At 54.7% G+C, this 25,254-nt stretch overlaps 3 protein-coding genes across 15 annotated transcripts in view; 1 reads left to right on the top strand and 2 right to left on the bottom strand.

Annotated features, from left to right (window-relative positions):
- The window catches only part of UBAP2 (ubiquitin associated protein 2), a 117,064-nt gene extending 98,690 nt beyond the window's left edge, over positions 1-18,374 (top strand). For 10 of the 12 annotated variants that reach the window (XM_059725321.1, XM_019480041.2, XM_019480039.2 and 7 more), the window contains 7 exons: positions 9,237-9,315; positions 10,709-10,923; positions 12,378-12,477; positions 12,567-12,674; positions 14,177-14,244; positions 15,641-15,832; positions 17,277-18,374. In XM_059725321.1, the coding sequence (XP_059581304.1) occupies positions 9,237-9,315; positions 10,709-10,923; positions 12,378-12,477; positions 12,567-12,674; positions 14,177-14,244; positions 15,641-15,832; positions 17,277-17,372 (858 nt within the window). In that variant the 3' untranslated portion in view covers positions 17,373-18,374. Of the gene's footprint in view, positions 1-9,236; positions 9,316-10,708; positions 10,924-12,377; positions 12,478-12,566; positions 12,675-14,176; positions 14,245-15,594; positions 15,833-17,276 lie in introns of those variants that run through there. The other 2 variants (XM_059725320.1, XM_019480042.2) reach the window with 2 other exon arrangements.
- On the bottom strand, positions 3,452-4,882 carry LOC109281289 (interferon type B-like). Its single transcript, XM_019480044.2, has one exon. It carries the CDS (start codon positions 4,534-4,536, stop codon positions 3,976-3,978), a length of 561 nt encoding a protein of 186 aa, XP_019335589.2. The 5' UTR covers positions 4,537-4,882; the 3' UTR covers positions 3,452-3,975.
- A 4,704-nt stretch (positions 18,375-23,078) lies between the features above and the next one.
- UBE2R2 (ubiquitin conjugating enzyme E2 R2) overlaps positions 23,079-25,254 on the bottom strand; it is a 72,429-nt gene continuing 70,253 nt past the window's right edge. For both annotated transcript variants that reach the window (XM_059725322.1, XM_019480046.2), the window contains exons 4-5: positions 24,844-24,978; positions 23,079-24,100 (exon numbers count right to left, since the gene is read on the bottom strand). In XM_059725322.1, the coding sequence (XP_059581305.1) occupies positions 23,881-24,100; positions 24,844-24,978 (355 nt within the window). In that variant the 3' untranslated portion in view covers positions 23,079-23,880. The remainder of the gene's footprint in view (positions 24,101-24,843; positions 24,979-25,254) is intronic.

Genomic DNA, 25,254 nt, shown 5'->3' with positions numbered 1-25,254 from the left:
TTACCTGCATGACACACGTGGGGCCAGTGAACCAACTAGATGGCATGCAAACGCTCCAAAGACATGGGCTCCCTGGTCTGCAGAACCTTTGCAAGACTGTCTCCAGTAGCAATAATGGGAAGAAACCGAACTGGTTACAGAATGGAGATAGTAAAGTTCACGGATGTGATGATGCGATGTCCTGCCCCATGCAGGTATACCTTCAGTGATCACTGATGAGTATCCTAAATCTGACAGTAGTGGTGGTGAGGGGTTGGGGGCATATCCGGGTTCACCCCAGCTCGCAGGAGGGAGCCCAGGCATCCATGGGTCTCGGCCCCATGGGCAAGAGGGAACCCAGGCATCCAGGGGCCCCAGCCAGAAGGCATCATTGGAAAACGTTATTGGCTACAATGACCAAAAAAAAAAAAAGCCGATAGCCAATAATGTAAATTTCCCTTTTATTGGTGCCAATCCAATAGGCAACCGATATATTGGTATAAAATATTTAGTAGCTATTAATATTGCTATCATCCATAAATTTCATAGTTGGTCGGGTCGGAAGGGACCTAAGCAGATCATCTAGTCCAACCCCCCGCCATGGCAGGAAAGGATGCTGGGGTCAAATGACCCCAGCTAGGTGGCTGTCTAGCCTCCTTTTGAAGACCCCCAGAGTAGGGGTGAGCACCACTTCCCTTGGAAGTTGGTTCCAGATCCTAGCTGCCCTGACAGTGAAGCAGCGCATCCTGATGTCTAGTCTGAATCTACCCTCTGCCAGCTCGTGACCGGTATTCCTCATCACTCCTGGCAGTGCTCGGGGGAACAGGGTCTCTCCCAATGCCTGCTGGTTTCCCTTGGCAAGTTTATAGGCAGCCACTAGATCTCCTCTCAGCCTCCTCTTGTGGAGGCTGAACAGGTTCAGGTCCCGTCGCCTCTCATTGTAGGGCCTGCCCTGCTGTCCCCGGATCATGCGGGTGGCCTCCTCTGGACCCTCTCCATGCTGGCCACATCCCTCCTGAAGTGCGGCACCCAGAACTGGACGCAGTACTCCAGCTGTGGCCTGACCAGTGTCGCGTAGAGGGGGAGGATCACCTCCTTGGACCTGCGCAAGATGCATCTGTGGATGCACGACAAGGTGTGGTTGGCCTTCCTGACCGCGTCCCCACACTGTTGGCCCATGTTCATTTTGGCATCAATAATGACTCCAAGATCCTTTTCTGCCTCTGCGCTGACGAGAAGGGAGTTCCCCAGCCTGTAGGTGTGCTGCTGGCTCTTCCTCCCCAGGTGCAGCACCTTGCACTTGTCAGTGTTGAAACCCATCCTGTTCTCATCCGCCCACCCCTCTAACCTGTCTAGATCTGCTTGCAGCCTATTCCTCCCTTCTAGCGTGCCCACATCCCCCTGCATCTTAGTGTTGTCTGTGAATTTGAACAGTGTGCTTTTCACCCCCTCGTCCAAGTCGCTGATGAAGATGTTGAACAGTGCGGGCCCGAGGACTGAGTCCTGGGGGAACCACTGCCCACAGCCCTCCAGGTCGAATAAGACCCGTCCACCACCACTCTCTGGGTGCAGCCCTCCAGCCAATTGGTGACCCATCTGACTGTGTAGGTGTTGATGCCACAGTCGCCTAGTTTTTTAATGAGGAATGGGTGAGAGATGGTGTTGAAGGCCTTCCTGAAGTCCAGGAAGGCTACGTTCACCACGACACCTGCATCCAAGGCTTTGTGACCTGGTTGTAGAAGGCCACCAGGTTGGTGTGACAGGACCTGCCTCGAATGAACCCGTGTTGGTCGCCCCTAAGCATGACCTCCCCTGCTGCCCCTTGCAATTTATCTGGTCCCTTTTCGAACCTGACTGTGCTGTCTGCCTCTATCACCTCCTTTGGCAGTGAATTGCACAAGGTCTCTACACGTTGCATTAAAAACGTCCTTGTTAGTTTTAAACCTGACACCTGTTCATTTCAGCAGGTGTCCCTTAGTCTCGTATTGTGGGACTTGGTGAACAGCAGTTCCCCGTTCACTTGGTCTGCACCCTTCCCTTCATGGTTTTATAGCTTCTCTCATATCCCCCCCATAGCATTCTCCTTTCCAAGCTGATGAGTCCTAGCCTTTAGTGTCTCTTGGCATGGGAACTGCTCCTGGCCCCTGATCGTTTTGGTTGCCTCTCTCTGTGCCTTTTCTAGTTTTTCTACATCCTTTTTGAGATGTAGGGAGTGGAACTGCCGACAGTGTTCCAGGTGTGGGCATACCATGGGTTTGTATAGTGGCAAGACGATGTTCTCCGTTTTGTTTTCAGTTCCCTTCTTAATGATACCCTGCTCTCTATTGACTCTTGGTCGCCACTGCACATCCAGCCGAGGTTTTTAGAGGACTGTCTACAGTGAAGCCAAGGTCTCTCTCCTGAACTGGAGCAGCTAGTTCAGAACCCAGCATTGCGTACTCCTCCTGAGGTGATTTTTCCCCAGGTGCATTACCTTACACTTGGCAACACTGAAGTTTATCTGGCATTTTTTTGCCCACTCACATAGCTTGGTGAGATCTTTCTGCAGGTCCTCTCCATCAGCGTTGGACTTGCCTACCCAGAATATTTTGGTGTCATCTGCAGACTTGGAGATTTTGCTGTGCACCCCCATGTCCAGGTCGTCGATGCAAATGTTGAATAAAATTGGGCTCAGCACAGATCCTTGCAGGACCCTACTTTTGACCTCCCTCGATTCTGAAACGTCGTCACTTAGCCCTGCGCTTTGCTTCCTATCTTTAATCAGCTCTCAATCCACAAAATAATTTTCCCTCCCATCCTGTGGCAGCACAGGTTTGGGTTTTTTAAGCCTTTGGTGAGGGACCTTTTTGAAAGTCCAAGTATACTACGTGAACTGGATCCCCCTTGTCATGTGTTCAACATCCTCAAAGAATGCCACAATTCCCTTTTCAAAAACCAAGTAGACTTTTCCCTAGCAGATCGTGTTTGTCCGTGGGACTGCTGGTTTTGTCCTTTAGTGTAGATGGTAGTTAAACCAATTTGCCAGGGATGGAAGTGAGACTCCTTGATCTGTTTCCCAGGATCACCTCTGATCCTGTTGCCAACCCACCTGTTCTCTGGCACGGAGGCTGTTTGTAATGCTAGGTTACATGCTATTGCTCAGCAACTCTGAATTCCTTCAGAACTGAGGGGAACGCCATCTGGTCCTGTTGACTTAATAGCATTTAGGTTATCAATTCGTTTTAAAACTTCCTCTGCTGTCACTTCAGTGCAGTCCAGTTCTTCCGACCCATCAACCAGCAGGGATTGATCTGTTGTGGGAATTTCCCCAGCATCTTGTGCAGTGAAGACCAATGCAAAGAATTCGTTTAGCTGTTCTGTGAGGGCATTACTGTCCCTGAGTGCACCTATTACACCTTGGTTGTCTAATTTCCCTCCTTTATCATCCTGTTTTGCCCTCAGTGTCTGTGAATACTTTTCATCCTTGCCATTCCCAGTCTGGGCTCCCATTTCTTTCTGTTGGTAAAATAATCTAAGCTAAATTTCACCCAGTTGTCACATCAGACTTACCAGAAACATTGAGTATTGTGCTCAGAACACATTAAGTCCATCAAATTCATCATTTTTTTTTTTTTGGTAAAATCAGACTTTTACTTTAAGAAAACAAAGTTATAAATTAAATAGATAAATAAATAGATAAATAAATAAATACATTTGGTCACTTTTAACAAACGACAGGATGAACGTTAACAATACCAAAAATAAATAACTCTTAGAAAAATATTCCTGTCATTTCTTGACTTGCAAAGACTGTTCTGTAGATAACTTCCACAGGGTCCACCAGGTCAGTGCGGTACCTGCACTCACTTTACAGGCAAGTAATGAAGTCAAGTGCATGCAGAGTTGCTAAAAGTCCCAAAGTCTGCATTGGAGCTGAAACTCCAGTCAGTAGTTTCTTGCTCATACTTCTCTGCTTGACACAAAGCTCCGAGGCAGTGAAATGTTCAGTGCATAGTTTTACAGCCTGTTTTTGAGCTTGTCCAGATAGTAAAACCAGGTCTTGGCTTCTATTCGGACCACCTCCCAAGCACACTTGCTGTAGTTCTTCGCTCGGAGAAAATCGTCGATCTTTCTGAAGTATTTCTTCAGTCCCGTAGCTTTGTTTCGGCTTCTCGGATAGAGCCTGTTTGTAGGCGGGCATGTCTCGAGCCGCTTGATCTGGAGATGGACCGCGTTTAGGAGCCTCTCCACACTGCGTGTGTCCCAGGCAGTTTTGGGGAGAGTCCTTTTAAAGAGACTGAAGAGCTTCTGGAGGATTTCATAGGTGGCCATCCAGGCGTTATGTGGAGCCTTGGACCGCAGGACCTTGTCGGGGAACCGGAAGGTGGGCCGGTCCTCCAGACACTCCTCGGGAAATGCTCCGGCCACCTGTCCCAGCAGTTGCATGCTGTTCCTGTTGAGCACTTTTTGCAGGTCTCTGAAGTTGCTGCAGTCCAGCGCTGCGACATGAGCCGATAATAGCGCCACCAGGCAGATCTTCCACAGGCCTCCCCGGGCTCCAACAGAGATGCACGCCATGGCTTGCGTGGAAGCACTTGCAGCTTCGTCGCTGGTTGATGCTGGCTTCTGTGCTGTCCTTCCATCTCCCTCTATTTATCTGCTGGACCATTTTTCCTTTCATCATTTAAAATTTCCCTGTTTCCATTTTCCCAGTTTTCATTTTCGCTTTCCTTTTAGGCAACTTGATTTCTCCAGGCACTTCTCTACCATAGCCAGTTCCCTCCACAGTGTTCTTAGACATCTCTGCAGCATTGCAAGAGACCCCGTGGCCTTCACCTCTGACTTTTGTTCGCTCCATGCGGTACCTAATGCAAAACCGCTCAGATTTTGCAAGTGGTAGAAGATCAGTGTTCACATTCACTCTTCTGTCGGGCTGAGTTCCTCCGATCGGCATGAGTCACTTCTCTTTGCTTATGCAATCCCACTTAGTGATCTAGGAGGTGGCTGGCTCATCCCTAGGCTTTAGCAGCTCTGTGTACAAGAGGCCCTCAGTGGAAATAATTGTTGATCCTGTAGTGATCACTTTTTTGTGGAGGATGCCAGGGCCCTTTTCAGTGCTCCCCAGAAACCTGGTCCTGCCCTGAAGTGACGGCACTTCTGGAGCAGACGGCACAGTCCCCTCCCAGACGGGGTTGTCTCTGCTCCAGAAGGTGCTAACCAGATTACAGGTAACCTTGTGGGTCGGCTACTCGTAAGAGGCAGGAACAGGTTTACCTCCCAACCTTTTATTTGCTTGCACTTTAAAACTTTCCCCCAAAGTCTCTCTGGTTACCCGTGACCCCACAACATAGACTTTGTCCTCTCCTGGCTGGGGAGACTGGAGAGGTGGGAGGAGGGTGGCACATAGAGAGCGGGGGCGGTTAATTTTTGAGTTTTCCAAATTTTCCTCCAGCCAATATCTGTATTTATAGATGGCTGGTTTTAATATTTTAATAAATGATTTTTGATTGCTTTTATTTTTTTTTCCACTGAAACTTTTGGAACTGGACTGAACCAGACTTTTTTTTTTGTGAACTTATAAATTGTAACTAATTAATACCTTTTATCCTTGGGAAAGAAAGAGGGAGGGTTTTTTATATCCCTTTTTTCCCCACTGTTGAATGTTGTTTAACACTGGCCTGTTTGTTTTTTTTTAATTTATGGGGGGGGTTTCTGACAAGGCTGTTTTTATTTTTACAAATTATTTAAAACTCTTAAATATATTTATTATAGCAAAATAACTTTTTAATACATTTGGTTACACTGATCACTACTGCTGATATTTTAAGATAGAACTGTGCTGTAGTGCATATGGATTATTTAATGTACGGTGGTGCCTTATTTTCTTTTAAAGCCTTGTGCTTTGTTTAAATTGTTTGATGACTTTCTTTACTAACTTAGTCACCGGCAAGTCACCGGCATCATCAGGAAAGGTTTATGCTACCGGTATTCAGAAACAGGGGTTGGGGCCTTTTACTTAGCATCGCTTCTGCAGCTTGGCCTGGGCCCCTTCGAACGGCCAGGGCATGCAATGGAGGGCAGTTAGGGGTCCTGATGCCGGAGGTGCTGTCTGTCAAAAGAGCTACAAAGCCAACACCGGACCATCAAGGTCCTTGGAAACCCCGAGACCTGTCTTACAAAGGGATGAGGTCAACCAGAAAGGAAGGATTCACTTTTTATAGCTAACAGATCACTGTCGAGTACCGGTGCCCTAAAGCACAGGTTTTCTTTTAAAAATGTTTCATAACAATAACTTACTGTTTCCATAGTGTAAAGAAGAAAAGTCCCTGCAAACTTTTTTGTGTTGGTGTTTCATTCTGCCCCCCTGCGTGTGCGTCTGCCTGTGACTCGCGTGAGATCTAGAAAGTGAAACCGATCTCCCCTCCCTTCCCCGGAGAAGCTTGGGGAAGAAAGAGAACAAGCAGCAAAGAGCTTAAAGTAAAAGATTTATGAAATTGTTAATGAAGTGTTGGATTAAAATGGCTAATCCACTCTCCTGATTTTTTTTTTTAAAGCGTGTTTGTGAGATAAATAAGCATCTGGGGAATAAGTGGGAATCCAGCCCTGTCTGTGCATTTGTAGGTGAAGCGCAGGCCCCACTTCTTACAGCAGCGCAACAGCCTGTGCATTAGAGGAGATGGCGGAAGCTTTTGCTGGCGCGACTTATTCAGTTAAATGCCTGGAGCCATGCAGTAGAAGTTGTCACACGTTTTCATCCTCCAGGAGCCTTTCCACAATGAGAGACTGCCAGGCGTATGAGGCAGGGGCTCATTTACCCTGAGGTAACGGTTGTGGTCTGTAGTGCTGTTCTTCCTGGCCAGCAGCACTGATGCAGATGTGCAGGCAGTTCCCAGCTCCTGTATTTTCTTGACCATTCCTAAGACTGCAGAGCACGAAGCCTGACCACTGCGGTGCTCCCGTCGTGCCAGGTGTGCCTGTTCTCCACAACCACTTCCACGTCACTCCTCTGCATCCAGGGGTTTGTCTGGATTGTATTGAGGAGCAGTGGTGTCGGACACCATTGAACTAAGTTCATAGCTAACTGTTTTGTAATGTAGTCACCGTCGTCCCATCAGACCACGCTTGCTGAGGCAATGCCACATTGCTTCAATAGTATTAACTTCCTCAAGTTCCTCACTTTCTTGTGTAACTACATTGCTGCCTTCACTCTGTTTTAGCGAGCCCTCTACTTCAGCTTTGTTTGACCCTTCGAAATCATTGAAATGAGGGGCTGGAAAGGACCTTGAAAAATGGAGTCCAACCCCCCTGCTCTGGGCAGGAGTACTGCGGAGATCGAATGATCCCAGTCAGGCGTCTGTCCCATCTCCTCTTGCAGACTGCCAAGGTCGGGGACTGCACCACCTCCTCGGGAAGTCTACTCCTGGTCGTGGTCACCCTTACCGTAAAGAAGTTCTTCCTTGCATCCAGTCTGAAACCATCCTCTAGCACTTTGTGGCCATTGCTTGGGTCTGTTTATGATGCAGCAAACTCCTTATCAGAAGCCCATCGTGCCCTTTTACATTCCCTAGGGCCCCCGAAATACCATAGTGAGCAGACATGAATTTTCTTTGTAAGCAATTGGTATTTTCCTTGTGGGATAATTGGCTGCTTTCAGCTTCTCCCGTGACTTATTTCCTGACAACAGGGGAACATATTTTTCCCCTCAGTTGCACTGATGGGCATCGGGTTGGGACTGAAATCTTTCACCACCTCTATTCCCTGGAGTTGTCCCTGTATAGGCGTGGCTGCTTATTTGTTGTTTCCCCAAAGGCCTGGAGCGCGCAGGTTCAGATCGGATCTATTTTGATGCCTTTCTTCCGAAACCATGCCCGACGTGTGTGTGTGCGCACGTAGAGAGCCAGTCGGGGTAAGCATCGTTTCGGTACGATGGGCGCTCTTGGAGCAGAGGATTTGATAGCGGCTTGCGAAAGTTTAATTCCTGTTGGCTCAGATACGATACTGTCACATGGGATTGTGAAGTAGCTGGAAGGTGCTAAGAAAGGATAATGATAAATGGCAATGTATTAAGTTGCAGGGAAGCATCCAGTTGGTCCCCTGGGGCTCTGTTAAATTCGGTCTGCCTTCGCTTCCTCACTGATGCAGAAGAGGCTGAAGAGAGCGTGCTAGTGGCTTTCCAAATAAGACCAAGTTCATAACACCTCCAGACTCAAGTGAGAAGAGGGGTGATTCTCAACGTGGAGGAGAGGACTTTCCCAGCAGGCAAAAAAGCAAGCTGTGTATTTTGGGGGCAGGGATGCGTGGAAAAAATGTGAAGCTGATGCATTCAGCAGCAAGGAAAGAGACACACAAAGCAGTCATTCTTGATGGGCTTGGGAGGGATAAAGGGACAGGAAATGATATTTGAGAGCAAAATAGCTCCGCGGTGTCCTGGGCTGCGTGCGCAAAGGCGTGTTGGATCATGCGGGAAGGAGCAGCTCCCCAGCCCACGGCAGTGGACGAGGCAGAAGCGCTGGGAAGCAGCTCTGAGGGACTTGGTTCTTCCAGCCTGAAGCTGCCCTGTCCCTGGAGCAAGAAAAAGCTTTGTAGGTTGGCGATGACCGTTAGGCCAAGGTGCTGGTGGGCTGGTTACGGTTACCCCGTCTGCCTGTTCCCTGCCCCTCTAACTCACCGGTGTTGTTACTTTTGCCAAGTGCTTCTTGGTTGTCTGTCTTTCTGATGTCCCAGCCTGGCGTGTCGGCCTGGACTATAAGCTGTATGTAGCAGCAAGTGTCTTCTCTTCTGCCTGTGCGGCGCCAGACGCAATGAGGCTCTGATAGTGGGTGCTACGGTACCAGAAGTAGTCTAGAGGAATCGTCTTGACTGCACCTCCTTGGCAGCTTTCTCTGACAACCTGTATTCGCATTTGTTCTGTTTCTTGTCTTACGTTGGCACTTGTTCAACGACTGTGCACGTGAAAGGGCTGCAGCGTTTCCTGCCAGATGAAGAGCTGTTTTAAAAGCAGGGAAAGCACGAAACGATGCCCAGGAAACAACAGCATGTAGAGAATGGGAATTACTGGGCTCTTGCTGTGTCCTCTGCCAGGCTCCCTGTTACATTTCTGCCCAGGCTTCCCTTATTTTGCATGCGTCCGGGGAGGAGAAAACAAACCGGCTCGTCCTGGCCCAAATCTGTTCGGCTGCTTCTGCTTTCACGAACCTTTGTCTGCCTGCAAGTTGGCATGTCTGCGATGCTGGTGCTTTGGGTGTTAATAAATGTCTGTCTGTCTCTTTCTCTCTCAGGATTATTATGGAATTACATTCCCTGCTCCTGCAACCTTGACAGGCAGAGATGGGAGCCTTGCTAACAACCCATACTCAGGTCAGTGCTAACGTGAGAGGAGGGTAATCACTGCGAAGGTGTTGATTTTTGATTGTAGGTTACACTGTTGTTAACTGAAAGAGCCTTCATCACCTCCTCCCTGCAGGCAGCATAGTTCGCCCATCCCAGCTAGCTGGAGGAGAGGAGGTGCTGTGCGGGGCTCATGTTAGCTTCTGGCAAGTGATCTGGTCTTGTAAGATGTGAGCAGGTCTGCTGGAAAACCCATCAGCGCAGAGATGCAAAAGCTCCCTGCATCTGGCCCATCCCCAAGTGTCTGCAAGGATTTGTTTCTCTCTAGGGAGTGGAGCAAGTTCCCTCAAACTTTCTTTTCTTGGTAGTCAGCCTGTGCTTCCTTCGCCGAGCGCAGGTGCCGGGTCCTTTTTGACCGTTCTCACCTGTTACATTATTGTTTTGTATTATGGCAGAACCTGTAGGCTTCACTCAACCCCTTCCGCCTCTGGCGCGCACAGAAAACAAGTCACATTGTGCTGCTGGAGAACTGTCTCCATCACCCCTACCCTTCACCCCCCAGGTCCAGGCCCACGCACAATCATGACGCTAGTATTGTCAGTCTGCAGTTTGCAAACTGCCATTGGGTTGCGATGGGAAATCTTTGACCTGAGTATTGGGAGCCTTACGTTGCCCCTGCCAAGTCAAGTTCCTCCCAGGCCTTAAATGCCACTTGTGGGCAGCCAGGCAGAGGAGGAACAAGGCACGTTCATTTGGTCTCCGCATGCTTCTCGGTAGGCTCTTCCAGAAAGCCAGCGTATGCGGGACTCCTGCTTGGATTCCCCTGTGCAACCAGGAGGCTGTTGGTGGGCTAATAACCACATTTCCCTTCCTACTTCTTCAGTAAGGTGGCTCCCAATGCAAGCCTTGCTTCCCTGGCCTTCACCTGTTGTCTCCAGACCCCTGGTGGCGTGAGGAACCAGAGACCTACTTGGTCATGCTTGGCACATACGTAGACTTTGACAAAAACATGCCGGTCACTGCAGAAGCCCTGACTCCCTCAGGCCCGAGGCTTAGCTTAACCCAGTTCACGTTTTAACCCAGTGAGCCATTCGCTGTTTGGCTACTCACAGCGCTTCCGCTTTTTAGCATCTTTTAATGGCAGTGGTCTAACACGCCTTGACGGAGCCCCTCAGGTACCTGGTGAGAGGTAAGTATCCTTATCTCCGTGTCATCAGGGCAGAGAGTTATCCTGGGGCCAAGGTCACAAGTGGGTTGGTGACGGAGCCCAGGGACGTGACTCCCAGGCCCGCTCTCAGCCCTCGGAGCATGCTCCCTTTCGGATGTCAGAGAAGCCGGCCCGTGGGTAGCATTGCGCCAGTTGCTCGACTGCCCAGCAGGCAGCGGGTTCTCCGATGGCAGCTCCCGATGGCTTCTCTTGCAGGTGACGTAACGAAATTTGGCCGCGGGGATTCTGCCTCCCCTGCTCCAGCGACCACCCTGGCCCAGCCGCAGCAGAACCAGACGCAGACTCACCACACGACTCAGCAGCCCTTCCTCAACCCAACGCTGCCCCCGGGGTACAGCTACACTGGGTTACCCTATTACGCCGGCGTGCCCGGAGTCCCCAGCGCATTCCAGTATGGACCCACCATGTTTGTAAGTGGCGGCCGCAAAACCGTACGCTGCCGGCTCTCCTTGGTGTGCCTGTCTAACTTTGTCATTTCAGTCCTGGCCTCGAAAGCTGCCCCTCTCCTGCCAGGCTGGACGTGTAAGAGGAGACTCCTCCTAGAAGATAGGAGGAGATTTTAAAGGGCTGGATGTGTAACATCATGAATGCACCACATGAGCCCAGCCACCACACCTAGTGCACGGGGCAGATTTGGAGCGTACGCTGCATGTGGCATGGGGCTGGTCTGAGGTGCACGTTGCATGGGGCGTGCCAGTCAAGCCCATGGACCAGTCCTGCATGTTGGATCCAAGCAGCACTCATGGCTGGTCCGCACGGGACCAGCCCTGCACACTAGATCCAACACATGGGGCCCAGTCTGGTTTGGAGTCGGGCCGGCCCCGTGTCTCATCCAGGCCGCTGGGCCGGGCGAGTTGGACACCCCTGTTTGAAGCGATACAAAGCTGCAGGACACGGGTAGCTAATCCATGGGAGCTGAAGGAATTACGGTGGGCAGGGGCTCACTGCGAATCACAAGTTTGAAGCCAGTAGTACGACTGCAGCCCCTGCTGCTAGGAGCTGGCTAGGAAATGGGGCAAGGCAGAGGTGGCCAACTCCTGGCACACGCTCAAATGGCATGGGTGGCCTGTGTGTGGGGCACGTGGCAGATTGGGGAGGGAGCAGAAAGCAGAGCAGCCAGGGGGAGGGGATGGGAGTGATCCTTGGGAAGGGTGGGTGGCTCACTTTGCAGTATGTCTGTCAAAAAGGTTTGTCCTCCACTGGGTTAAGGGGATAGGCAGTGGGAGAGCAGGTGTTAAGGTGGTCGGGGACAGGAGGGGGTGTTGCAGGCACGTGTGCGAATGGGGGGGTCTGTACTGGGCATGAATCTGGGCTTGGGAGCGTGGTGGCTTAGGGAGGCTCTTTCCAGTCTGGAGTTAACATCAAGTGATAGCCAGGCTCCCCGAGCACGGGGGCCACAATCCCGAAAACATGCCTGGGTGATGCTGACTCCTCTGTTGTTGTGGCCAGATTCATCAAGGGATTCCTTGGTTGCTCGGGGCTTTGTGTATACGTGTCAAACGCGCCCTTGGCGACATCATGTCGCAGTTGCCAAGCAAAGCTGGTGTGGTTGCAGAGGGCCTGGTCCTCGTCTTGCACTGGGGAACGCAGAGCAGAGAGGCTCTGAGTAGCTTGCCAAAGGTTGTCTGGCTGGGCGGGTCCTGGCTCTGTCCTGCACGTGCAGCAGTAACTCTCACTGCTCTGAGAGGTGTGGGAGCAATCCTTGGTCTCCTTATGCTGCCAGGCCCTCCGTTTCTCGGCTCTGAGGTTCTGCTAGCTGCTGGAAGCAAACCTGGGGTGCCTCCCCAGCCAGACACCAGTGCAAGCCAGCTGTGTACTTGCTCTCTAATTGAAAATGCCTCTTGCTGCTTCCCTTGGTCTGCAGGTACCTCCAGCATCAGCTAAGCAGCATGGCGTCAGTCTGAACACTGCTTCCACCCCCTTTCAGCAGGCGAGTGGTTACGGACAGCATGGTTATGGAGCAGGTGAGGTTTCTCCACTGTCTGTGCTGCCGAGTTCAAGGCCAGCAGTGCAGCCAGCACACAGTAACGCGCTGCCTTGTCTACGTTGGCAGGCTATGATGACTTAACACAAGGAACGGCAGCTGGAGATTACAGCAAAGGAGGCTACAGTGGGTCATCTCAAGCACAAAACAAATCTGCTGGCACTGGACCTGGGAAAGGTAACCATTGAAGGAATTTGCTGTGTTTGTGAGCACCTGGGATATGAGGGCTTAGCAGGACAGTATCTCCAGTGTTGGGAAGCCAGCAAAGCAACCAGCCTTAAACCGGGGCGTGCACTAAGCTGTTCCTCTGTCTCCCGTGTCCAAAGTGCTTCCATTGTTCCCACTCCCACGTCGTGTCCAGACCGAGTGGCTGAGTCTGTGCGAGGACTTGACTCAAGTCCAGCTTGTTCACAGTGGCACCTCGGGGAAGCCCGAAGCTTAAGTTCCAAATTGGTGGGGGAGTAGTCGTCCTGTGCTAACGCTACGCCCGCAATCCCAGCGCAGCTGGATGTCCTCGCTGAAATGGTCATCAGTTACATAAAGTTGCTTGAATTTGTGGCCAGGCTCCTGAATTAACAGCCCGTTAGGTGAGCGGAGCAGTTCACACCTCTCTGAGCTATTGTTGCAGGCTGTCTGCAGATCCTAACTCAGTGCCTTCATTTGTGCCTGGGCAGCGGTTTCTTTGCAGCCATAAGGGCTAGAAAACCAATGTGGTCGGTATAAAAGCTTGAATTCTGCAGATGCTGCTGGTGCCACCTGAGAAATGCCCGCTGAACCACGTAGCACCAGCTGATGCAGCTGTGGCCCAAGCAAATACCAGCAGAAAAGTCTTGCTGAGTTCCCATCAGAACCTCTATGCTCTGTCTTGCGCTCTGCAAACCGTGCAGAGATGCACCTGCCAGTGCAGTGCCAGCCCCATCTTTTCTCTGTGGTCAGAGATGCCTCAGTTCTTGCTTGGTACATACATGAGCCTGCTGTCACTTTGAGGCCTGAATCTAGTTGGGACTAGGAATGACTGGCTAGCTTGACGCCTGCTTCGGCTTGGAGCCTCTCACGGGAGTTGCCCCAGCCACAATGGGCGAGTCCCTCTAAGTCTGCAGCGCACTGGACTGTCCCAGACCTCACCGGCTCCCACTGTGGCTCTTCTCTGCCTCTGCTGCCTGGTACAGAGCATCCGATAATGCACCCGAATCCCCTACTAGAGGATGCACCTTCTCTGCATGCCCACCTCCCCCAGGGAAGGGATGAGCCAGGCCTTAGTCATGTCACTTGATGCACACCTGGGAGGTTCTCAGTTACAGCAGTGCTGCTCGGTGCACTCCCTTACCCGGGGGGGGGGAGGCCGACTCCTCTGATCCAAACAGGTGATCAGTGCACCTCCGTGACACCCGCAGGACTGGTGGTGTCCTCGCTTGCGTGCGATGGACTTGGTATCTCACACCCGTGCACTGGCACCTGCCTGGAAAAGGGGCACTCGGGAAGTAGGCTGCTCGGATTGGATTCCTGATACGGGGAGTCTGGTGGGGCAGGAGGGAGCGGCCCAACTCAGCCAGGAGACCGAGCACGTGGCGCGCGTGGAGGACGCAGGGAACAGCCGAGATGCCGAGAGCAAGGAAAACAAAGGGTTCAGGTTGGGCTGCCTTTGGCTCTTTCATTGTCAATGGCTTTTTGTTTTCCAGGTGTTTCTGTGACCTCAAGTAACACAGGTGTGCCTGATATCAGTGGCTCAGTCTATAACAAGACCCAGGTGAGGAACGGGGGCTCCCTCAGCCCGGGAAGCATTACCGTGCTCTCCTCCTTCCTGTGCCTGCAGGCGAGGCCGTCCGCTCACTGGCTAATGTCATTTCAGCAGGACTCTTCCCTGTCAGGGAGCCTCTTGGCAGCTGGGGGGTGATTTCCGTCCCGCTCAGCGGGGGTGATATCAGGCTCCAGCATTTCTCCCGCCCGGTTTGGTTCTCAGGGGAATTTCAGGCCTCTTGTGCAACCCCGCTGCTCCTTTCCCCCTCCCTGCCCCCAGGCTGCCTTTGCCAGCTTGGCTCTCGTGGCAGGAGCAGTTAGCACAGAAGCTGTTTGCTGCATCCTGGTCTCCCTTCTCCTCTAGCCGGGCGAGGTGATTAACACGTGGTAGGGCCAGCGGCTTGGGGCTGCCGTGTCTGAAACAGGGCTGTGACACTGCCTGAAGAGAAGCTGGGTTATGAGGACGCGGGCTCCTCTAGACACGCTCAGGACAAGCATTCCTGACTCTCCCCATTCCCTTAGGGCCTTAACACATCCTATCGACCACCGAGCAGCATCGTCTCCTGTGCTGGTTGGCAGCGAGTCGAGCCTCCCAGTTTTGTTGAGAGCCAAAAGCCCTGTGCAAAGCTGTGGCCTGTATGGAGTTAAATACCAGCACCCCGTCCCGGTTCTCTGGCTGCGGGGCACAGGACTCGGGGCAAGGGCCTCAAACCGCAGCCCAGGACGCTTAGGTTGCAGACTAGGACGAACTTCACTCTAAGGGCGGTTCGGCAGTGGAACAGGCGACCTAGGGAGGCTATGGGATCCCGGTCCCTGGATCTGTTCAGGAACAGGTTACAGACACTTGATAGGTATAGCGTCTGCCAGGAGCAGGCGGCTGGACTAGGTGTGCACACGGTCTCTTCTAGCCCTCCTCTGCTGTGATCCCTCCTGCTAAAGATGGTCTTTCTGGCCCTGCCGTGAGTGTATGTGGCAGCGGGGATCAGCCTAGGTGTGATTCTGCCTAACAGATCTGCTCCTGCACCTCTTGGGCAAGTGCCGTCTCTTTGCCTGTGTGCCGAGCAGCCCATGTCTGGGTTAGGCACCTGCCCGGGGCTCGCTGGCCACCTGCCCCTGCTCTGAGTGGCTCAGCAGTCTAGGGACAGATGAATAGAGGGGACAGGGGATGGCCGGGCCATTGGCGTACAGGCCTGCTCAATCGGCTGCTGCAGCCAGCCAGCTGCAGGACGTCGGGGAAGGGGGGAAGGCGCCGAGCCGAGCGCTTGCATGCGTTGGACCAGGGTTGCTTTGCTTCCGGGGTTGGGGCCAGGTTCCGGTTATCTGTGTTCAGGCCACTCTTGTTCTTGTTTGGTCACCCCAGGGCGCTTGCGAGAGTCTCTCACCGCTTGCCTGTTGCTTCCCTGCAGACGTTTGACAAGCAGGGATTCCACCCCGGCACCCCGCCGCCCTTCAACCTGCCGTCTGCTCTCGGATCCACCGGGCCCCTGAACCCTGGCGCGGCCCCCGGCTACGCGCCAGCCCCCTTCCTCCATATCCTACCTGCACATCAGCAGCCTCACTCCCAGATGCTGCACCACCACCTTCAGCAAGACGGGCAGGTAAGTGGAAGAGCCCCCGCCCCCCGGCCAAGCGTCTCGCTGACGAGCACGGGCTGAGCTGCCCTGGTGACTCCCTTAGTGCTAGGAGAGGCAGCCCGTGGAGCCAGAGAGTGGCTTGTCCCTTACCAGGGCACCTTGATGTAACGAGCTCTGAGATTTGTGATTGTGGTTGGTTGATCATTGGTTAGTGACTAAAAGAAATGCGAGGAGCCACAATATGAGGCCACCCGTTACTAGTGCCACGGGGGTTTCCCATTCATTTCTCTTCCCCTCCCCTCCCTGTTTGCGGTCAGTAAAACGCCCAGTTTTGCTTCAGGCCGAAAACAGATCTCCCCTCTCCGAGCGTGCTGGCCACCCTCAGCTCGTGGCTTGCCCTTCACCTACCTCACAGCTCCCTTGGTCTTGGGTCTCCTAAAATTCCCGTGTCCTGGATTATTAGCCAGAGAAACTGTCCACGTCTCTTGGGGTGCCCGGCTGGTCTTGTCCCAGGTCATGGCTTAGCAAGTGCTGGGGAGGTGCCTGCTGTGGACCAGTTATGGCCTCTGGCTGTCCCTGCCAGCCCCTGCACCTCTCCTGTGCCGGAGGCTCTGCCCATAAACTAGTGGAGCATTTGGTTGGGCTCTGGGCGGCTGCTCTTTGCCCCCTCCGTTCTGCCTCTGCCATGTCCTTGCCGTGACTTCGACAGGGATCGTCACTGGGGCATCAGCTGTAGAAATCTCAGGACAAACCTGGCTGGAAGCATCAGCCTCGTGACTGGGTGGGAGACGGGGGCGTTTTTGCTGCCTCCGCACCATCCAGCCATTCATCCACCCGCGCCCACCCCATGCTCCAGCCGGCCTGGTGCAGCGTGCTGATGCCCAGCTCGGCCCAAGTCCTTCCTATTTGGATGTCACTTAATTTGGTGGTGAAAGTCTTGGGGCCAGGGGCCGAGGGGCTTGTTTGCTTGGAGGCAAAGCAGCATCATGGTGGGGGGGACACTGCAGCACCAGTGCTTGCGAGTGGGCTTGGTGCAGCCCTGCCCTGTGCTTGGGGTGGTGCCTCCCCGTGGCTGACAGCCAGTGCAGCCCCAGAGCCCCGGGACGTCTAAGCTGGTTGTGACCGGTCCTTGAGGCCTGCCCAGCACGTGGCACTGCCCGCAGTGGTTCTTCCTATGGCGGCAGGGGGCATGGAGGTGGCCAGCACTGCTGTCCTGTCCTGGGGCAGCGCAGGTGGCTGGGGGGTCGGATTCCCTCTGGCTCGGTGGAAGCCTGGAGCGGTTCCTGGTGGGAGGTGCTGGGGGAAAGGGAAGCAGACCGGTTTCCCCAGGAGCTGCTGTAGATGCCGGCGGGCTGCGGTGAGCAGCGGGGCAGGCGGGTTCGCTCCCTGCCCGGGTGACCAGTGCAGGCCCCTGCTCCGGCAGCGCTGGGGGTTCCCATCTCACCGCGTGCTCCTTTCTCCTTTCCAGGGCGGATCTGGCCAGCGCAATCAGCCAAGCACCATGCAGCAAAAGTCTCAGGCTACCAAAACCGCCTACGGCACTTCTCCGTACTGGACAAACTAGACCGGGACCGGGGAGGGGGGAGACGGAAAGGAAAACCCTAACTAAGATGAGCCGATGCCCATTCCTGGAACTATTAGGAGAACAAGTAACTGCTCAGCCAAACGTCTGCGCGGGGAGCCCTGCAGCCAGCCACCTCCCTTCCCTGCGACTCTCTTGCTTCCTCTTTGAGTTGCTGTTGTATGTAATATATTTATGTATGTATTTGTAAATGTAATAGAGCCTAAATGTGGTTTTCTGCATCTTGCAGCCTGTTTTATTTTCTTTGTAGGGCAAACTAATCCCTCACTTCCATCTGCACCAGGGCATCTTGCATCGGGGTTGGTCTCATGTTTTCTTTTCTGTTGTCGGTTTGTTTTCCCAGCGCCCTGGGCTTTCTGCCGACAGACGGACAAACTGTGCCATTGCAGCTGGAGCCGCAGCGCAGCTTAGCTCGGGCGCGTGGGAAGGCCTGGCCCTAGTGAAGAGTGGAGGTTGGCCCCTCGGTTCGAGTCTTTCCTTTCCACAAGTAGCTGTTACTATTTCTTTTCCTTAAACAAAAAGCGTGTTTCCTGGGCCTTCCTCCTCCGGTCTCCCTGCGCCCGGGCCCCGTCTGGTGCCGGAAGATGAACTCGCAGGCAGTTTTGTTACGTAGCCGTGAGCTGCAGCAGCATCACCTTTTTTCTTTTACAATTTTTAAATAAATAAAGAAAAGTCGACAGGTTTTTTTTTTTTTTGGTTCTCTAGCAAGAGGCGGTGGCAGCTGCGGCTCCGCAGGGGTCGAGGCAAAAACGATGTAACGGTTTCTTAAATAAAAGTCTCAGCTGTGTCTCATCCCTCTTCTTGCCCGGGGCAGCCAGAGCTGTGGACAGACCCTGCTCCTTTTCTTTTTTTTCCCTTAAGAAGAAAGGGCGGTGGAGGTGGCCCCGGCCCAGCCTGGCCCATCCTGTGCCCGGGCCGTGAATGTTTTAGACGTTTCATTTCCTTTTAGCCCTTCCTCCACCTACTAATAAAGATCTGAGCGCATCCCTGCTGTGTGCTGTCTCCGTTCTCGAGGGCTCCAGGAGCAGTCGGTGGTCAAGACCCTTCCGCTCGTCTGTCCTCAGCGGGAAGGGAATGAAACGCTTCCCCTCGAGCAGAGGCAGGGCTTTGCCATCACTGAGGTAGAGCCGTGTGTTGGGTTAGGGCCTGGAGTCCCTCAGCTGCCCCCCACAGCCGGCAGTGTCCCCTTCTTGTGTTGCTAGAAGCCCCCTTGCTTTTTTCTGCAGCCCCCCCCCATGCCCATAGCCACAGTGGGTCGTTCACCCTGCCCACCGCCAAGCGGTACGAGCAATTCATGTCCAGCAGCGGGTAAGGAGAGGAAGAGGCTGCAGCAAACACCCTGGCCACCGCCCCATCGTCCATCTGCAGGCGGTCCAAAGCCCCCTTTCAGTGCCGTCTGCTTCACCCTCCAGCAGAACGACATCCATTTTGGAAACGTGGGGATGGTGAGTGCCAGGGAGCTGGAAATCGGTGACTTCCAGGGGTTTTTTTTTCCAGCTTAAACCAGAAGCGACTGCGTGGGGCCCGTTTGCCTTACCTCCGCTGGACGGAAGACGCTGGGTCAGAAGAACGGCTCAGAGGGTCTTCCTGTAGCGTGTTATAGTTGTACTTGCGAAGGGTAAAGGATGGACTGGTTTTTGTTCTGCGGTTGCATGGGGATCCTCCGTGGGACAGTGGTGGGCCGGGCCGTGCCCTCATCCCACACCCCACCAGCTCAAGGCAGCGTGAAGGGGGAAGAGACTTCTCCAGGGTTATGGCTGCATAGAGTGGGGGCAGCCTCCACAGAGCTCGCTCCCCCTTTCTTTCCTGCTCAGGCAGAAGTTAGGTTTTAGCCCTGTCCCTGCTGAACTGGCAGCAGCTGTGGGCTGCTCAGCCAAAAGCTGAAACTCTTCCTGCTGCTGAAGACGACTCCACAGGCACTTCCAGGATTTTGGAAGAGCTCAAACCAGTTTGTAGAGCCATGAATGAAAGACCCAGAAAATCCCTAAAGAAAAGCTAGCTTGATTAGTGGAGCAGAAAAGGAGAGAGGGTAATAGTTGAAGTGAAGTGCAGTTAATCAGGCATTAGAAGCATTATGAGTGGTGAAGGCATTTGCTCCTGCACCACCACCGCTCCCCCTTGAGCTGCCCTTGCTGGCCCCGGCCCCCTTCATGCAGCTGCTGGAGGGGAGTGAAGGAACAGCAGCAGCAGCCATCTTACAGGGGCTCTGGCTAGGAAGATGAGCTCCCCCAATTCAGATGCATTTATGCAGCAAGCTGCGTGGTGCATGGGTCGCTACAGGCTCGGACAAGCCAGAGGTAACCTGCAGTGCGCCCGTGCTGCGTGGGTAGTTGAGACCAGCTCCGAGGAGCGACAGCCACGTGCTCAGGTGGGAGCAGGGGCCTGGGTGCGGGGTCCCAGGAGCATATAAGTCCACTGTTACCAAGCAGTTTTCAGCACCTTTTCCTCTCAAAGGCCTTGCAGATGGTCACGGTCACCCCAGCTTCCAGTACGGCTCCTGCAGCCACAGAGCAGTTTAGGCGATTGGAAAACTTGGGCAAAGTGAGGATACAGCTGAATAAGGGGCCCCCGTTGCCAAGAGCAGCACTTGGAGCGGGCAAGGCAGGGCTTTTCCATGCAGGGATCCACATCCACAGCCTGGCTGCTTTGTCCTTATCATCTTGCATCCGGCTGAGAGCGGTCCCCTTCCTTGCAGCCTGTCCCGCGGTGGAGAACTGGAAAGCTGGGCTGGAGCCGCCCCCTGGCCCTACACCCGCCAGCAGCACGGGCGCGTCACCAGGCTCGAGTAGCGCGCTCCCCCCCGCTAGCAGCTTTCAGCTCGAGGCTGACCCAGACACAGACCTATGGCTGGCAGCCCGACCCAGGTTTAGTTTTTTACAAGCAGCAAAACCAGCATCGAGGCAGCCCTCGGCCCCGGGCAGGCGTCTGTGCCAGGAAAGCAATCGTTTCAGCAGGCCGCTGGACTCGGGCCTGCACGAGGCAGGCTGCCAGGTCTTGGCTACAGCAGGGCTCTCCTTTGCTTGTCGTGGAGGCAGGCTTCTGCTCAACAGCGTAGCTTTGCAAGTTGGGGTGGTTGGGGTTTTTTTTTTGCTTTCTAAATGCCCTGAGCCTCCTCTGCACCCACGAGCAGACAGGCTGAGGGTACCTTCCTCCTTGTAATGAGGCCAGTAGCACTGGCTCCGAGAAGATGCACATAGGTCAGAGGTCGGGGCCCTAATAACTCGGTGGCAGCGCCAGAGCAGCTCTTACTATTTGCTTCAGGCACTGGCTTCAATTTGCATCTAGATGATCCTGTGAGCGCTTGACCTTCCGCGGTCAGTTTGAGCACGAGGTGACTTTTCTGGCATGGTAGGAGACGGTCATGGCCGGCACCAGACCCGGTATTGGCTGGGAACCAGGCACAGCAATGCAACGCAAGCTCAATTAGAGTTCAGCTCATTAGTGCGAACAAACCCTCGCTCAGCAGGAACAGCCTGGAGCTGGGAGTTTAAGGAGAGGCTGAACCAGACTACTGCGGACCAGCCTTTGGGAACAAGACCACCCTTGCTCTTGTGTGGCAGCAGCGGTAGTTACAGCCCCTTCTGCTCTGGCTACGTCCTGTTCTCCAAATACTCCCAAGCATCCTGCCGTCGCTTTAGTAAGACTGTAGAGAGAGGAGCCTTTAGTCGAGACCAGACCAAAACCTGAACCTTGCGTCTGAGCTCCTGGAGGACGCTTCTCTTCTGCGACTCCCCGTTAGCTCAGGTCCTCTCACACTTGTTGCAAGAGGACGACCACTGAGCTAGCTCAATCTCTCCAGCACCTCTGCGAATGGACACACCAACACTTCCCCGGGCTGGTCTCCTGCAGCCCATAAGCTCCTGAGCACGGGTTGGGCATCCAGGACCCCTGGGAGAGGGGGAGCTGCTCTGCACTTCAACCTGCAAGCAAATAACGGGACCCGAGTGCCAGGGCCGTACCAATACAGGGAGCTTTATTTCACATGTTATTAGTCGACAGGTGCAGAAAAGAGACAAAAGAAACTACCGGAGGGGGAAGACAACACAAAATGCAGCAATTAATCCTTTCTGGTAAAATGATCCTTAAGGAAAAAAGGGATGAAACAAAAAACAAAAAAAACCCAAAAACCACCTGGGAGTTTAGCTAAGAAAACTACCAAGAAATCTCGTGCGGCCGGCTGGTGTTCAGGATGGTCGAGGCCTGCATCAGAGTCCGTTGGAGCCGTGCGTGGCAACGTCGACGCGGGTCAGGCCAGGCGAGGCCAGGCGAGAGAACGATACAGGGGTCGGGGAAACGCGTCTTCCTCCAGCTCTTACAGAGTTTCCAAGTCTAATTGCAGTTGTTTGCAGCTCAACAAAGAAAAACAAACAAAAAAAAGAGAGCAAACTGAACTCAGCAAGTCGACAAGCAACGACATGGCCGGGGCAAGAAGTCAGGCGGCGACACGGGCGCTCCGGGGCTGGTTTCGCTGAAATGAAAGGGCAACAGAACCGGGATAACGCAGCTCATAACACCAAGCGCAAAGGTACAAGGCACGGGCGAGCGGACAGCGCAGCCGGGCGAGGGCGAGCGCCTGGGAGATGCAGCATCCTCGCCTCCAGCCACGCGGGCCGCGTCCCTGGAGTCGCGCTCACCTGGCCGTTTCCATCCCACCGCGGCCCGGCCCGTGTCCTCCCCCTCTGCTGCCATCAGCCCCCGCGTGGCCCTGAGGGCAGCAGCTCCTGTCCTCGGGAAGCCACCCTTGCGCTCCCACTGCAACCCTGCTCTGCCCATTGGTTTTTAAGAAGCTAGTGCACCCCTGCGGTGCGGTGCGGTGCGGCTGCTGGTGGGCCATCTCTGCCCGAAGCAGGTCCGGGCGAGTCCCTCATTGCTGGAAGGGAGAGGAAGGGGCCTCGAGCCCAGAGCTTGGCTCTGGGGGAGGCTATGGCAGCCACGTGCCTTGGGACAGCCCTACGGTCTCATCAGACCGAGGCTACCAGCCAAGTCTTTGCTTGCAGCAGTGAGGGCACCCGGCCTGCCCCCGCCCCTGGGTGGGCGCAGGTTCGACCGAGCCCAACCCAGGGGTGCAAGGGGCAGCAGGAGGCACCGGCAGCCCCTGCTCACCCCAGGGCCACTCGGAGCGTCTCCTCGAGCTCCCCCAGCCCGACGGGGAGCCAGGGCCCTGCAGGTGGAAGCTGGCCGCAAGCCGAGCCAGCGGCTGCTGCAGCGACCTGCCTGCGCCCGTTCCCCTGGGAGCTCTGCCCACGGCAAGCGGGCAAGGACACGCTGCACGAGAGCAGCACCAGGGACCCAGGACAGCTGCTGCAGCTGGGAGACGGCTTTTTGCTGGAAGCATTTGGGAATTTCCCCCCTCAGCCTGAGGAACCTTTCGGCAAGAGCCCCCGGGAGCTACGGCACAAGCCAGACGCCTGCCAGCTCGGCCTTCCCTGTGCACGGAGACCCCCGGCCCCCACCTGCCGTACCAGGACCGGTGCCGGGCAGCTCCGAGCAGGGGGCGTTGAAAACTCCAGGCACTAAACCCCGAGCACATCCCGTGGGCCGGCGCTGGCTGCTCTGACCTGCTGCCATACGGGCCTCCGGCAGGGCCACGGGGAGCGGGTTTCAGCGGCAGCGCGGTGAGGTGGGGCGCAGACCGAGTCCCTACAGCAAACCAGTCTGGAAAATAAAGAGCAGCCCAGGGCTCAGGTGCACAGAGGCGAAGTGTTACGTGTTTATTTGAGGGTTCATATCACAAGCCTTTACGAGACAAAGCTGATTGGGCCCTCCGGGAGCAGGGCCCAGGGCTGGCGCTCCCTAGCGGAGCCAGCCGAAGAGGAATACTGTACCTTCCAGTGACGGCGCCGCGCTCCGCGCGCAGCGGCCCCCGCTCCGTCCCACACCTTAGAGAGGAAAAACCACCACCACCACAGGCTAAACGAACGCGCACGCGCTAGGACTGGAACGGAGCAGCTGGACCTTGGCAATTTACTTCGCGTGGGTTGGTTGCTTTTGCCTTTGCTTTTGGGGTTTCATCGCTGGTTCCCCCTTCCTGGGCAACGCACCGCTTGCGAACTCCCCAAGGCCCAGCTTCCAACCGGCTCGTTCCAGCTTTAAATACATGAAACATCTCAAGGCAAGACTGTTTAATTCAAGGACCTAAACGCAGAGCAAACCTGTCTGTCGCCGTCAATGGTTCGTAGAGAAGGGGAGGGGGGGGTTTTGTTTGTTTTTTGTTTTTTTAAAGAAAAAAAATCATAAGACAGTGATGCTGGGGCTAAGGATGCGGACTTGGACACTCTGCGGAGGGTCTCTACGAGGTCCATAAAAAAAAGGAGCCAACAGATCCAGACGCCAGGAGACAGCAGGAGACAAAGTTTCTCAATTCCCCCCGCAATGTATTTCTTTTTTTTTCTTTTTTTTTTTGTTTTTTTTTGCTGGACTGCTGCAAGGTTCCCGCTGCTCCCTTCTGGCCTGAGTGGACAGGGCAGTACAGGGGCACGGAGGGAGCAGGTCACGACTCCTCGTTGCCGGAGTCGTCGTCGTCGTAACAGTCGGCGTCTTCTTCCTCTTCGTCCTCGTCGTCGATGTCGTCGTCGTACAAGTCGTCGTAGAGCAGATCCGAGCTGTTGTCGTTGGAAGGCACTTTAGTTTTGATGCAGTACTCTGCCAGCGTCGTGGGGACCTTCACGCCATCCTTCTCTGCCTCCGCCTTGGTGGCCAACACCTGTTTCCTGTGGGAGGGGGGACAGAAAACAACAGCGTGAACACGGGGTTTGGATATTCAGGGGCAAACAGGCCTCTCTGGTCAGTGGCTCACGGGCAGGGAAGCCCTTCGAGTGCTGGCTCAGGACACGAACTGGTGCCAGGGCAGGATTGTTGGACTCCAGGCCCCACGGTCGGCTCCACCTGCACGGGCTTCGCTGGGACCTTCCCCGGGGCCTGGCAAAGCCAACACAGCTCTGTGGCTTCACACAGGATCTGACCCCAGGGCCTGTGAACCCCAAGCAGAAGTGCTCGGCACTCAGCCGGAGCTGGGATTCCCGATCCCTGCCCCAAGTCATCCGCTACAGCTCGCTGCCGGGGCAGGCCGTAGTGTACAGCCCGCCCAGGAGGCCGAGGCACGCACACTGCTGTGCAAGATGCACCAAGCAGCCGGCTCCCGCCAGTGCCTCCGGCTGGGGCACTGGGTAATAAGGAAGCCGGTCTGCACTGCTTGCCTTGCCCTGCAGGATGGGTACAAGGGGGTAGCACAGCAGCTGGGGACGTGCGAGCGGGCATGTCTGACCACGCCACTGCCACGGCAGAGCCGGGTGAGGCCCCACCGCCCCCCTCACACCATGTCCGAGCCCACAGGAGAAGCTGGGACCGGCTTCAGGAGACTTCCCCATGCAGGGGAGCGCCAGGCATTCGACACGGGAATGCAGCGATCGAGAGGTGGGAGACGGGGGAGCCGCCTGCCCCAAGCAGCCGTTACCTAATGATTTCTGCGTACTCCTTGTCCTTCCCTTTGCTGTCCCTCCATTTCCTGAACATGACGGACGCGTCCACGTTGGCTGGAGAGAAGGTGTTGGGCTCGTTAAGCAGGGAGATTACGCTCAGCAGGATAGTCCTGGAACAAAGGAGAGAGAGGTCAGGCCCTCGCAGCAGAGCCAGGCCGTAGGGTGCTGCTCAAACTGCGGCCTGCTCCAGAAGGAAGTAACCCAGGGCGAGAGCAGCCAGCACAATTGGGGGTGGTCACATCCCTTCACCGGGCTGGCAGAACGCCGCCACCTTCAGCAAGCCCGTGGGCCAAGGGGGTGCTCGGTCTCTGCAATACAGCTGCCCAGCCCCGCCGGGGGTGCCAGCCCGAGTCTCGGTCCTGAATCGATTCACTTCTTGCCCCTGG

Source organism: Alligator mississippiensis, chromosome 3 (genome assembly GCF_030867095.1).
Source record: "Alligator mississippiensis isolate rAllMis1 chromosome 3, rAllMis1, whole genome shotgun sequence".
NCBI lineage: Eukaryota > Metazoa > Chordata > Crocodylia > Alligatoridae > Alligator > Alligator mississippiensis.
Note: the sequence above shows the minus strand (reverse complement) of the source record. Positions and strands in the feature narration are given on the sequence as shown.

Excerpts from the sequence above, each read along its gene's own strand:
- LOC109281289 (XM_019480044.2), bottom strand. The coding sequence starts at position 4,536 with ATGGCGTGCATCTCTGTTGGAGCCCGGGGAGGCCTGTGGAAGATCTGC.